Genomic DNA, 15060 nt, shown 5'->3' with positions numbered 1-15060 from the left:
GGAATCGCATTGTTAAAACTGATTCTTTCCCCTTGAGTTTATTCATCTTCAACATCTATCCGCTGACACTTCTTATGCCTCTCTCTGCTGCATTAAAGAGCCTTTTTTTGTGAATCCAGGACTTCCTTTTCAGGAAGAGACTTGTGCGCAATATGCAATCAACTCTTAAGCTTCTTTGTAGCATCTGAACACACTGTTTAGTCTGAGGGAGCAATTCTCTACTCAAACTTGCAAGTAAGCCCCACTGACTTTAATGGGACTCATTTCAGTGTAAACAAGGGGATTCATTTTTGAGTGGACATATTATCTTTTTCACTAAGCCTTCAGACAAAGGGGGGGGGGAGCACTTCCCACAGCCTTTATAGCATTCTTATAAATTCAAGTGTTTCACTTTTCATATAGCTTTTGATGTCTAATCTGCATAATATTCATATACCTACTGGATTCCCGAGCAACTAGAAAAGTGAACAAACTTAAGAATGCCACAGGACTGCAGAAATCTCTAGTCAGAGCTGCGTGGCTGAACATATTATCATATACCACTTGTTTTTAACTTTTAAATGGGTTTAGCAGGTGTAAAACATTTAATTTATTGCATTCATACATCTTCCCACACACCTACCATATTATTTTCCCCAGTATTCCAAATTTCAGTTCAACTGGAATACCTGTCTTCAAAATAATATCACAATATTGCAAAGGCGAATCCTTTCTAGGACATAAGGAGCAATTTTCTCAAAAATGTAAGTGTATCTTTCTATCCAGATTTCCCTATACAATAGCCTACTGCTAAAAATGTCAAACTGAAATATAAAAAAAAACATAAACAGCATATTTCCTGTGACAGATGTAACCCTTTTTATTTCTCCAGATTTAATAGTTTTAGTCCCTCTGGAACTGTATTTAATCTTGTTTTATATGCAGTTTTAATGTTACTGTATTTCCCGCCCTAATATTTTATTGATATTTGTAAGCTTCTTTTGATTATTTTTTAAAAAGCTATTTAGTATAAATAATAACACAGATTTCATAGACGTTGTATTCTCTTGGACCAGGAACATCTTTGATAGATTAAAAGGTAACATTAAAACAGTACTGTAATTTTAGAAAGAATATTTAATTTTACCAACACTATTTTTCCCATCCGTTGACTTTCCATCTGTTAATAATATTTTAATTTCTTTTTATCGTTTTCTCCCCTAATAATAAAATAGGTCCTTTTTTCAGAACATAATTCTGAAATTACTGTACTTCAACAGTTTCATTACTTAAATACCATTCCAGATGTTAGACTCCAGCCAGCTTGCACCCCATTACTAAGGTACCAGTTTTTAATGTTTGTAATGTTGTACACTGCCCTGGGGCCTTTTGATAAAGGGTGGTATATAAATGGAATGAATGAATGAATGAATAAATAAATAGATGATGATGGTATACATATTTTGCATATATTATTCCCAAACCTTTTTCAGTTGTGTGCTTGTGAGGAAAATTAGACCCAACAGCTACATAAAATGAATTAAATCAGTTATTCAAACCAACCCACACCACAAATAATTAAGTATGGGCACAATTCATCCAAACTTAAGTATTTCACATCCCATTCATTTCAAACGAGGAGATTCACAGTGCAATCTTATACATGCTTAGAGGATTACACTTGCAGCCTCAATCATGAATTAAATTATCCCACTAAAAAATGGACTAATAGAATTACTTATTCCAGTTTGGTGGTGCCCAATATAGTTTATTAAAGTTTAAAGTGATAACAACGAAGATTCACTTAAGCATTTTAACAGAAACTAATGGGAAACTACCAGGATAATCTAGAGAATCCCATTGTGGGAAAGAACAGACTTGTTTACAAGGAGTGGTGAATTCTCTTGAGCACAATTCAAAATTCAGTTTGACAAACTGAGCTTTTCCCAGCCCTCTCCCCATCAGAGGGTTTTGTTTTTTTTCCTAACTCTGAGCTCCCAATATAGCCTATGTAGCCTAGATGTTCCTCAGCATGACGAAGAGCATAATGCTCTGCAGAAGTATGTACAACTTGTAGTATTCTATGCCTCCCAATTCAAGTCATGGGACCTTGCTCTAAAAGCAAGGCTGGGGAAACTCCAGGCCAAGGGCCAAACTTGACCTGCCAAACCTCATCGTTTGGCCTGTGTGCCATTTTCAGGAAGCCATGCCTACCTTGCCTGGAGCTGGGAACCACAGGAGGGGAGAATATTCTCTTACTTGAATCCTGCTTGTGGGTTTTCCGTAGGCACCTGGTTGGCCACTGTGAGAACAGAATGCTGGACCAGATGGGCCATTAGAATTCCATTCCCTGAATTTGGGCCTCATTTGTAATAAAGTTTGCTACTGCTCAAAAGCCCTTCCTGCGTCTTGTTTGCTCCCTCATCTCCAACTTGTGGGAGAATGAAATTCCAAATTTGGGCGAGTTCATATTCCAAAAACCTCCAGTTCCAGATTGTTGTCTATGCCTGTTTAATTCACTATTTTCTTTGATTTGCACTCGAGGTCCATCCAACAGCCTGCAGCTGCCTATTATTTGGGTTTAGTTTTTTTTCCCTTTTTGACCAGCAGACTCCAGTGCCATATTACAAACATCTTTTAAATGTACCCTACTTTTTCAAAGCACTTTGCCAAGCAGCCTGAGGGAATACTGTGGGAGGAAACATGATAAGGAGACAACAGAGGATGAGATGGTTGGACAGTGTTCTCGAAGCGACTGGCATGAGTTTGGCCAAACTGCGAGAGGCAGTGAAAGATAGGCGTGCCTGGCGTGCTCTGGTCCATGGGGTCATGAAGAGTCGGACACGACTGAACGACTGAACAACAACAAAGCCTCCATGAACCTGATCCCAAGAGAAATGTACTACAAATCTCTCTTGCACCTCTTCCAGCCACAACGATCACAAGCATCAAGCTGCAAGCAAATGAATGATTTCAGGTATCTGAAATTTATAACTTCATGAAGCAGTGCACCTAAGGTCAACCTCATGCTGCTTTACTCTGGGCTGGAGAAGAAAATGGAAAAAAACTGCAGCTGGAAAAAGTACCCTTACTGGGAACTGCTATTTGAAGCAAGAGCTTCACATTGCTTCATGTTAAATATGTACTGATTATGGAACAGGCAGACAAAGATGGCGGCAGACAAGATCCCTTTTACTGAACAGATGGACGTGAAATCTGAGAGGCTTAGTATCTGTACATTGTTTCGATCACAATGGGGACAAGGCAATATATTGAAATGGATTAAAAAGGAAAATGGAGTAATCAAGTCTGCCACATCGCCAGCTGTAACAGGCAGAAACTGCCACCTGACCCAGTAGCATTTGGATGTGTCAGGCTACAGGCAAAATGCCGCAGGGGTTCCTTGAATTCGTAAGTGGCATTACATAGGAAAACTCTCCAGTATGTGTCGTTTAGAACCAAACCAGAACAGCACAGCTGTATTTAAAAATTAACTAATGTGGAGCAATCTCCTTCCATGAACCTCTTCGTTTTGAGACAGTCTGAAACTATAAATAGCTTCTGGAAGCATTCTAGTACTACAATCTAAAGAGAGAGAGAGAGAGAGGAAGAAAACCCTATTGATTTCAATGTTACTTGGTTCCAGTGACTAGGATTATAGGCTCTTTCCAAGACTTACTGAAAGTTATTTTATAATCTGTTTGGTTTTAACTGAGCGAGTATTGCTGCCCACCACAAACCTTGCAAAGATCTAGGAGGAAAGCTTTTAGGATGCTCCTGTGCATACTACTGATCTTTTTTTCGGGTGGGGGAGGAGAGGGAATTGCACTCCTGTCCCTGTTATGCGAATACAGCCAAAGACAATACAGAATTAGGTTGCACACTTCTTCAGATACCAAGAACAAAACTAAGAACAAACTTAGTTGGTCTGTAAGGTGCTACTGGAGATTTTTAATTTATTTATATATATATTTCGACTGTGTCAGACAAACACGGCTACCTACTTGAATCAAGAAAAAGGAAAACCTTTTTTAAAAAAAATTTTAACTTTTTTGTTACAAATCCTAATAGAAGTTCACAGCTTAAACCGAGTATAAAATAACCATATCCAGCTTTTCTGTTGTGGCTTCTTTCTTCCCTACTCCAAAAATTGGCACATCACATTGTTCCTATTCTCCTCCTCCTCCTCCTTGGCAAAATAACATGGCTCAGTGTGATCTACAATGGTCAACAGGGTAATTAAAGCAGCTCAGATGCCTTTGTACTTCCAATAAGTTTTTTGTTTTTTTTTTAAAAAAAGTCTTAATAGTTTGGATGCTGTGCATATCTGAGGAAACTGTGGTGTATTTGTGTAATTTGATAGCCAGTACAGACAATGGGCTACATCTGAAGAAGTGTGCATGCACATGAAAGCTCATACCAAGAATAAACTTAGTTGGTCTCTAAGGTGCTACTGGAAGGAATTTTTTATTTTATTATGTTTTTTTGAGTTTGTGTAAGGTCCACCAGTGTGACATTTCCAGAGTGCTTCGCAATGAGAACTTGGGGATCAGCTGGAATTTCCAGCTTGATGACAGAGGTCTCCCAAAGCATCACTGAAGTGAAGACTACACTTCGGCATTCCCACTGGTAGAAGGAGGAAATATAGGTGTTACAATCTTTCATGCTGTCAACTCCAGCTAATAAGAACTCCAGAGATTTCTGCATCAGATCTCTGCTCCAGCCTGATTTTGACTTTGCTGCCCACAGGAGACCCTCTGCTTCATTCTTTGTAACAAAAGAATGTGGAGCTGTGCTCTAGTTTTTCCATGGCACACCATGATAAAGCACTCAGCCATAGCTTTCTTTAAAACAACTGGGTCCTGGAGGGAGAAGCTGCCAATCCTAGGGAATGAAGAAAAAAAATCCCAGCTAACTTTCGGTTGTCCACATCTTGGTATTTCTCCAAATGGTCACGGACAGTGGTGGCTAAGCATATTGTTTATATTATACACATCAGTCTAATTCCAGAAAAGTGAGTTTGCATCAAATTGTCCAATAAAAGAAAGGTTTACTAAATCTAGGCTGGTAATTTCAAACCAAAAAAGAGACTTAAGTGTTGGCATGATGTGGCATTCGGTTCTTTTGAAACGTTGAGTCTCAAGAACATATTGTACTATTCTTTGATACAAAGAAAAACTGTGATGAGAACTACCAAGAAATATAGGGAGTCAAGTGTATTTCTTTGTGACTAATGTAAGTTTCAGGCATGCTAAATGGATCTTTGCCCCCAGTGACATACAGTAGCGAGTCTCTAAAATTCTTGATTTGGAGACTGGCAATCTAATTCAATGCAGTAAAAGAAGTAGAAAGGGCAGCATAAATCGAGAAATTAGGTATGAGCCTGGTCCAATATCTATTGAAGCTAAAGCACTACTGTCTGAGCTCTTAAGTTCTATAGACCCGTGGGTCTAAAACTGGCCAATATCCTAACTTTTGACCTACCTGTGTTGTGGGCTGTTAGAATTCCTTTTACAAATGGGTGGTGAAGAAGTGAATGTGTTGTTGGCTATTTACTCCAATTATGATATTGCACTCAAAGTTACAACCGGACACATTGGTGCCCATCCTCAGCTTCATTAAATTATTTACTTTCTCCATTGACGTCTATGGGTAGCTTTCTCTTCCATCGCTTCTCAGTGTGAATCAGGAAGTGACCTATTCAGAATAAAATGTGTGTGTGTGTGTACATGAACACACAGAGCACAGTCCTGTCCATTCTATCCCCTCTTTTCACCTGGTTGTCTGCTTCCCCACCCATGCCCAGTCAGCCAACATTCTGACTGTTGAGCTGTTTCCAGCACTTCCATTCCACTTGCACAATGATGCAGCCATCCCCTCCTCTGTCCTGCAGCACACACTAAACCCTAAAAATCAGATGGGGGGGAGGCACAGGAAGAGGAAGGAAGAGCTCTGTTGCATGAGTTGATTCCATGCATACAGCATTGTATACAACCCATTGAGTTATTATGGAGCAGTTTGTTTTTTGTAGGGAGTTTCCTTGTTAGGACGCCCCCACAAAACAGCAGTGTTTTTCAAACCTGAGTCTCCTGCTGTTGTTGAGCTGCAACTCCCACTATCCCTGCCCATGGGTCCTGCTAGCTAGGGATGAAGGGAGTTGTAGACCAACAACAGCAGGAGACCCAGGTTTGAGAAACACTGACCTATAGAGTTCCTTTACCATAGCTGCAAACCTCAGGGTTACTCCAGGTCTCCTGATACCTCTTGTGTGTGGATGGCACAGTTTTGCCTCCAGCTCTGCAAGCATAGGACTTCAAATCAGTATTTGTATATACAATGCACTGCACACAGGAGCTTTAAACCACCAAGATCCAAGAATACATTTATCTTCAGTACTATAAACTTGAAAAGCAAAAATAACTGTCTTGCACAACTTTGAGTAGTAATTATTCAAAAGCTATAGATAGCTCTGATAAGTATGCCGTGAACGAAGAACAGGATGAGATCACTTTCCATTTTTTTCTTCTTTACGGCTTCTTATGGTTTATTACTTGAATTGAATTCTCTAAACAAAAATCAGTAGGAAGGACTGGCAATGAACCCATTAATCTGTGACATCTTGAATATTAATATGATATTTTGTATTAAAATTAAAAGCTGTTGCTTTGCTGTTGTTCAAAAGTACATGAAAGGAGAAACTAGGACCACGGACAGTTCACATTAGGGATAAGCTGAACTGGGGGAGGGGAGGGATTTTCATTTAACATTTTCACATACTCCAAAAACCACTTCAGCTATTGAATGATATGTCACATACCATAGGTGGGGAGACAGGCATGTGAAAAGCTAAAACATGCTTCTAGGCTGGAAGGTGATGTTGCCACGTACTCAGAATTGGCTATGGCTAAAATCACCGAAGACAAAACAAATTTCTCACATCACCCTCATTCTAACTGGTGCTGAGAAAAAGAGATTAAATGCATGGGATGACACAGTGCTGCAGGACTGAGGCAGCATCCAAATTGGGCAATAGGCTGATGGGTTCCTACTTCCCCAGAACCAGCGCAAGTCATTTGCTGCCTTAGGTGGAGGACAAGATGGTACCCTCTCTTCCATGTATAGAAGATGACTAGATGGGTAGCTGACTCATAAGTCAACATCACCAATGTCTGCCACTACACCTGAGGGCAGGAGGCTACCTTGTGGGGTTCAGGGCACACCACATGGTACATAACTTTGTCTTCAACACCTCACTAAGTGCTTCAAGTCCAAAAATACATGTCTGTGATGGATTAAAAAAACCTAGACAATGGCTGCCAAGTTTTGAACCAGCACATATAGCTTTCCCGTTAATAAATAAATAAATGAATATTGATCTACAGTATTTAGGAGGTGGTGGTGTTTAGCCTTGTGCTATGGAAGAACTTCCTTTTCTGTTTACTATATATCGAAACCTCTGTTAAGGAAACAGGAACATGCCCAACTGTTTCCCTACCCCTGGTAATTGGTAAATCTAGGAGGTTTACCTGTCTTTTACAGATTTAAAACTTCAGGACATTTAAATAGGAAACATTATCCTTCAAATATGCTGGGCTGGGTTTAAGGGTTTAAAGAATGTTACAAGAACATTAAACTGCAGCTGCAAAGTAGTAGATAGTGATTCTGTCAAGTTTCAGAACTGGGGTGTGTGTGTGTGTGTGTGATTCAGAAGTGCCCCGAGGGATCACAAGAGAATTCATTCACTCATTGTCACATTTCTCCACTTTCAGTTGTGGTGGTACTGCATGTCCTTGTCTCCATGTACAGTACTGGGGATGCAAAATGTATAGGAGGAACACATGCCAGGTCTTTAACTCAAGAATCAGAATACACTGTGAGGGGAATTGCACTTTCACCAAGGGGAATTAGTAATCGGACAACAGGCCAAAGTTTAAGATCAAAGAATATACCATCGATTATGAAAGACAAATGTTGATTAATAAGCAGGAACTAAAGGTTTTATACACAGTATTTAAACTGGACTATCCACTCTTAGGCTAAACCTAACAGGCGGAAGACAGGATTATCCCAATACCAAATATGGAGAGGCAAAGCAGTAGACATCAGATGGACATGCATAGAGATGCATTAGGTTTAAGCAGCAAGTTAGGATGCAAATACACTTTGCTAGAAGGCACTGCAGATACCTGCATCAGAGCTAGAGAGAAAAAGTAGAGAACAAATATTACCTGTTCCAAGGTAGGGAGTGAGGAAAATCTCTTACTAAGGGGGATCACAATAAATCAGGAGGTTGTCCTCAGTGCAAGGACACCTGGGACTACCTCAGCGATTCCTTACAAATTCCTGGAAGTCAGTCATCCTGAATCTTTGGCTACAAAGTGTTTCTTACTATTTAGAAACACTTAGAAAAAACCTCCCTGCAACGATGGGAGACTAAGGCTGGATCTAGACGCATCAAAGAAGCATTTCAGTTAAATAGGTTGTAAACTTTGCATGAGAAATCGGGTTGGTAAAAACAGAACTCCACAGCACCATCTGGTGTCACAGTGTTATAAGGCATGTACAACACATATAAGGCGCTTTTTCTTTGCCAGTGTAGCTGAGTCCCAAGGTGGAAGCTGCTCTCTAGCAGATTTTCTTCAGGCACATATTACATGGAACTAACTCTGCAATGAAGGGAGGCATGTATGCTGTGTGGTTCTCCTGGAGCTCTAACTTACCCAGCTAAAAATAAATAAATATGAGAGGGAGGTAACACTGGATAAGAGGAGATAGGAAGGGCACCAAAGCTGACCAATTTTGGAACAAGGTACACTAGGAAAGATCCCTTAGAGGCTAACTTTTGAATAGATAATTATCATATGCTTGATAACCTAAGGAAGGGGCTCTTCTAGAACAAAATTGATATCCAAGTGTCCTTCCATAGATGATAAGTACAAAAAAACTGTGTGGCATGTGCAAAAACAGGTCCCTGTGGAGGATTATAATATTTAAGAGATGTTAATGTAGCGATTGGTGATGGCAGTGCATCTGACATGGAATTTCCTCCATCAAGGCTCTAAGTAGGTCAAATCAGGATGTGCCTTGGGTGGTTTAATTAAGTATGAGGTCAGGGAAAGAAAGCATTCATATTCTGCAAAGATCTCAGGCTGCTATGCATAACTGGAATAGTCCCTCATTCTGGATTAACGTAGGCATAGGTCAATGCACAGACACTGCAACTTCTTGTTTTATAGGTCTTTGAGACAAAGTGCTAGGGACATGCTTGAAACAACAACAAGCCTTGGTAACAGAATTTCTGAACACCCTATCTGAAGAGCAGGATTTGTCCACTTTTCTCTGCCTTTAGAAAACAGACAAGAACAATCTCTTGCTAGGATGTTAAGACGTTTCTGCAATTTCTTATTAAATGAGCTTTACCTGGTTTCTATTGCTTTATTTTAATGTGATCAGAGGTTTTTAAATGTAAAATGTATTTCCACAGGACAATGGGGGTGGCTCCCTCTTTGCACTACTACGATACTATCCTGACACAGCACTGACAGTTTGGGAACCCTGCAGATTGACCTCTACAAGACTCAAAATAGCATCCTGAGATAGCAATTATCAGTTTTCAGAATGAAACTAATTAGCAGATGTGCCTAGTGTTAACTTAAGATCAGCTCGATTATAGCAATTTCAGCAAAGTGTGGATGGACACTGCTATAATGTACTTTTTAGCTCTATGCTACTGTAACTATTTATGTGGAGGAAATAGTTGAAGACACCCCCCTCCCATTTTACATTTAGTTGCATCAGACTGTATCAGAAGGATTGCCCTGGAACAGTGCTGCTGTCAGGGTGGACAACCAGCTATGGAAACTCTGGAACATACAGTGTTGCAGTGCAGTCTATTTAGTTGCCCTACACAGAAATTGATAGCAAAGTGGTGGGAGGAAAAATGCCAGGGTGTAATGGTATTTTCATTGACAAACCAGACCCATAAGACTATATTTGACCTGGCTAGTTTCCAGGTTGTGGTTCTGTCTATGAATATGGAATGGGTAAAATCCCATTTGGTTGACTGCCAGAAGAACTTAGAAAAATGCAAGTGGATGAAGAATGCAAAATCAGGGCCTGGTAATTTCGCATCAACATTACTAAATAGCTCCGTGGTTTGGGGGCATGCCAGGGGAACTGGGACAGCGTTGGATCAAAGCCACTTCCTGCATAGCCCTTTGGGGCCCTACTGACTTTGGTGCTCCAGTTATGACTGGGCCTGGGCACCAGAGGAGCCAATAGCAGAGTGGTATGGAGCCTCCAACATCGGATCTCTTACTCAGGATCTCACAACTGTTTTCGACAATGGAGGAATGGGTCTGATCTATGTCCCCTGGGACACCTCCCACAGGCCACAGGATTGCACCCAGTGGGTGTGGGTGTAATGCCATGCGCACTACTCAGTAGGCACCCACAACAGCTACACACAGCTCCTTTTGCATTTGCAGTAATGTTGCCCACATTGCTGGGAGTGAGTTTCAACCTAAAAAAAAAAAAAAAAAGCTCTGGCTTAAACGCTACAGAAACCCCCAAGACATTAATGAATACAGTTCCAGCATCTGTCAAGAACCAGTTTGAGTCACTGGAGGCTAAGAAATTCCCTTAGCTATCTTATAGCTTCCAGATCGGGTGGGCTTGCTTACTTGAGGGCTGGGGAAATACTGAACCAGTGCAACTTCTATCACATGGTACAGATGTTATATGAGAGGGTGGTATGTTCCTTAGGGCTACTTCCTCTGGCTGCCTTCCTGTAATTTGAAGGGAGTAAACCCACCCCTTACCCAGTGTACATGTGTGTAAGAGGTGCAACTTGCAAAACATACTGTAATGAGCTACCGGTATTAACAATGATGCATCGATTTCACAACAAAATTTCAACACAGAAACCCTTTCCGCTTAAATCAATTGGGTTGTTTTGAACCAGTGTTTAGGATTGAACTGCAAGTTAGGAAGTAGACGCTATCCAAGCCCAGTCAACCTTCAGTTCAGATTTTCCATCTCTTATTCAAGGGAGCTAGATCTGTTGCTTCCCCTTTAAAAAACCTTTTACACGAAAAGCACAGAAATGCTCTTGAAAGATGGTTTGACCTCACTTCCACTCACCTTATTCTTCTTGCACCTCTGAGAAATGCAGCTCATTCAGTATGTTACTTCCGAGCAGTGCTGATGCTTTTAGTTACAAGCACTCTGTTAATTCAAAACGAATTATTCCCAGAATGGAAAGGAGCCAAACCATTTTCTGAAATGCTTTATAGGCACATTTTCTCTCTTTCTTTGGCTGCATTTGCTTCTATAAGCTGTTGAAAATGTATATTTTTTCATTTTTAAAATAAACCTTTGGGATGGGAACTTCTTACAAATGATGCACTGCTATACTGTAATACGAGGAGGAGGAGGAGGAGGAGGAGGAGGAGGAGGAGGAGGAGTGTATCTGAGATGCAGCATGAGAATGAACCCCCAAGGGCAATCCTGCCAGCACAATCCTCTGTATGTCTACTCATAAGTAATTCCCTATGTGCTCAGTGGTGTTTACTTTCAGGTAAGTGTATACAGGATTGCAGCTCAAGTTCTCTCCTTTTCAATAATGTATACAGATCCATAATTTAAAGAGTACTTGTAAAACAACTTAAATATAACCTGGGCTATGTTCCCCAGCATCGTTTGATATTTCATTCATACTTTATCATAAACAAGTTACTTTTACAGTTGGCAGAAAGCAAGATAATTGTCATGATTCAAAGCAATTTGTTGAAATAAAAATCATACAGCTATTTATAAATAACATTACAGTCTTCTGCAGCTGTATATAGCATAAGACAGTGTTATGAATAAAAATAAGGATTCATCCATTTAGCAATATCTGAAATGCAGATACAGTAGATGCATCTACTGTGACATACTTCTCTAGACCTGAGTACTTTATAACCTACTGTGAATAATGCAACTTTGTATGTTCACAGGATTAAAAGCAAAACAAAACAAACCCATCCTGACTACCTGCAGCTTTCAAGAGCGTTTTACTTTGGCAAGTGTACACAGCACAGTCCACTTTTTTCATTTTCAAAGCCTCTCTTATATAACAGACTGCAAAAACACCACCTCTAGAAGACTCCATCAAGATGGAATCTCATGTTTCTCTACTGCAGCAGTTATGATAGCAAACTGTTCCTCAAGTATAACAGGTTCAGGCTGTTGATTAGACCCATTGAGTGTGCTTAATCTATACAAAGTTCGCTTTCGAATGTGTATTTTAGAGTAGTAAGAATTGAAAACAGGGGAAATGTGAATTCAGCCAACCTTAGAGAACAGAACTATTGCCCCAAATGTCCAAAGAATCAGTTACAAAGGCTTAGATGATTTACTACAAACATCACATGTTTTCCAATTTGGCAAATCAGCTAAGAAGATCCATGCATGTTCCCAAAAACCATTAGGGGACTCAAAAGCCTGCAAGGAGACTATAAATTGTATAAAGGCGCTAACCTAATTTCTGAGAAATCCGAAATGCATTCATCCTCCCAGACAGTCTCTCACCACAACTGCAAATAACCAATCAACCTCTATATTCTCTGCACAGAGCTGTTAGAAAGTAGTTGGTGGCATGACTGTGAACCTTCCTTTCTACTAAAAGCGTTGCCTAGAATATCTTTTCACCCTTCACACTGATAAAATCTTTTGTTCCTCATGGGTTGCATTGTATTCTTGCTTGCCGGTGGAAGTTCCCTATAACAATGTAGGCTACGTCTTGCTAAGAATTAGATCTGCACCAAGCTGCATTACGTCACACACATCATTTATTTATATGATGTATGCAGATCATGAACGAGGTCTAAAAGTTTTCACTTCCGAAGAATGGTGTATGGACAGCATCGGGGGAAGTATTTGTAAATACCAACCCCCGCAGTTCATAAAAGTTAATAGCTGGCCGTTTCGTAACAGGCCTATCAATCTCCCCCCCCCCCAATCATCCATAGTAAGATACTGCTAAGTTTCCTGGAAGAGATTAAATGCTAAGGTTGCCCGCACATTTCGCCACCAAAAGAAGTCACGCCCTTTGCAATGAAAGCATGCATTAAACGGCTACATGTGCAAGAGAGATGGGCAGGACACTCTTCGCAGGGGATATCACACACACACACACACACACACACACACACACACACACACAAACTTTGCCCAGCTTCTATACAACCCGTTCGGGGGGAAGCTCCCCACCCCCAACATTCCCAGCAAAAGCTGAATCTGTGCACCACCATTTACTGTCTCGCGTCTGCTGCACCTCCTCTGTAGCGACTCGCCTCGCCGTGGAAGGCTAGGTTAGAAGCGATCGATGCAAGCACATTACGCACCAGCAAAGGGGGAGGAAATGGATCGAGCGAGAGAGGCATCTTTCCTTTCAGCCATTAATTATAAATCAGCCAAATCTCAAGAAATCCCTTTGGCAGACAAGGATGCTAAACAAAAAGGAACCGCCGCCGCCGCCGCCGCCACCCCAATCCTCTTCCAACTTGGATAGGCGCATCTGCCTAAGCAGCCAAGTAGCATCTCACTGAAACCACACTATTCCAGGCCCCTAAAATATAATGAAATGGGATGGGGAGGAGGGGGGGGGTGTCGCCCCTCTCTTTGCAACGCAGAACCAGCAGCAGATATGGATGTATGACTAAGTATTTCCAGTTGATTCTGCGCGCGAGAGGGAGAGAGAGAGCGCGCGCGCGCGCGCACACACACACACACACAAGCCACAAAAATCAAGGTCCACAGCAGTGCGAGACTAAATGGAAGCAAGGGGGTCTCTTTCCCATTTCCCCCGCTTGCCTTGCCTCTCTCGCCCCCTTCCCAGGCAGATATTTACGACTTCCCTGCTCTCTAACGAGTGTCTTATTGCAGGGCGGCGGGGAAGGCGAGTCGCTGCCGATGCCCTACATAAGCCATCGAGGGAGCCGAGAAAGGAAGGGGGTGGGGAAAGCGATGGCGAGGCAGGCAGGCAGGCAGAAATAGCCCACCTTTGCCGGCTCTCTCTCTCCAGTCCCCAGAAGGAAAAAGATCATAAATACGACGCGTTTTGGGTTTTTTTTGTTTTAATATATAAATCCCAGGCAATCGAGGACACCCCATCCAAACACAAAGGGGGGGGGGAGAGGGAGAAGGAGAGATTTTTGCAGTGCGGGCCCCTCCTCCACCCGGAGGCAGCCCCTCTCCGCACAGGGGGAAGGGGGGTAAACGGGGGGGGGGAAGCCTGGGCACCATCCATGAAGCTCCCGTTGCTGGCAATGGCCCGACTCACCCAACGCCGTCGCCCCTGCTTGCTGTTTCCCGAGCATATACCAATAACAAAAGGCAAATCCTCAAGGCGGGGAGGAGGGAGGTGGCTGCGGCGCCCCGCGGGCTTCTTCAGTGCAAGGTCCTGACCTTGCCCAATTGCAGCATCCTGCCTGGCCGTCGCCGTCGCCCTTCTCGCCGCCTCCCTCTTTCGCCGCGAAACGGGCGCCTGCGGAGGGCTCCGAGGCGGGCTCCTTCATACACTGCGTGGCTCCGAGAGGCAGCCTCTCTCTCTCTCTCTCTGCCTCTCCCGCTCGCTCTCGCTCTGTCAGAGAGAAAAGCTCGACGTCTGGCTCTCTCTCCCCCCCTCACCACCACCACCTCCCGTTTCCTCTCTCCACGGACTCGGCAGCGGCGCTCTCTCTGTAGTGCGGCCACCTCAGCTTGGCAACCTTCCGCCGCTGGAGAAGATACTGTGACAGCTGCTGCTGCTGCTGCCGCCGCCGCCGCGCTCCCTTCTCCTCCCTTTGCTAGCAGGAGCGCGCGCGCCTGGTGCCGCCGCCGCCGCCGCCGCCGCTGCTGCTCCAGAGGCCGGGCTGGGGCGGGCAGGCGGGAAAGCGAGCAAGGCGGCTGCGCTCTCTTCTCTCTTTCCCTCAGCGAAACGCCGCCGCCGCCGCCGCTGCCACCTGCGCCTGGCGAAGAGGGAGGAGGAGGGAAAAGCGCGCGAAGTAGCGTTCCCGCGTTGTTGCCCCGTCCGGGCTAAAGAAGCGGAGGACTCTA

At 42.8% G+C, this 15060-nt stretch overlaps 1 protein-coding gene across 1 annotated transcript in view; it reads right to left on the bottom strand.

Annotated features, from left to right (window-relative positions):
• Positions 1-14482, bottom strand: part of CTNND2 (catenin delta 2) — a 481608-nt gene extending 467126 nt beyond the window's left edge. Inside the window, 1 exon segment of the mRNA XM_033154385.1 lies at positions 14306-14482. Within this exon segment, the coding sequence (XP_033010276.1) occupies positions 14306-14342 (37 nt within the window). The 5' untranslated portion in view covers positions 14343-14482.
• Positions 14483-15060: the final 578 nt, after the last annotated feature.

This window comes from Lacerta agilis, chromosome 7, assembly GCF_009819535.1.
Source record: "Lacerta agilis isolate rLacAgi1 chromosome 7, rLacAgi1.pri, whole genome shotgun sequence".
Lineage (NCBI taxonomy): Eukaryota > Metazoa > Chordata > Lepidosauria > Squamata > Lacertidae > Lacerta > Lacerta agilis.
This window is presented reverse-complemented; position numbering and strand designations above follow the sequence as displayed.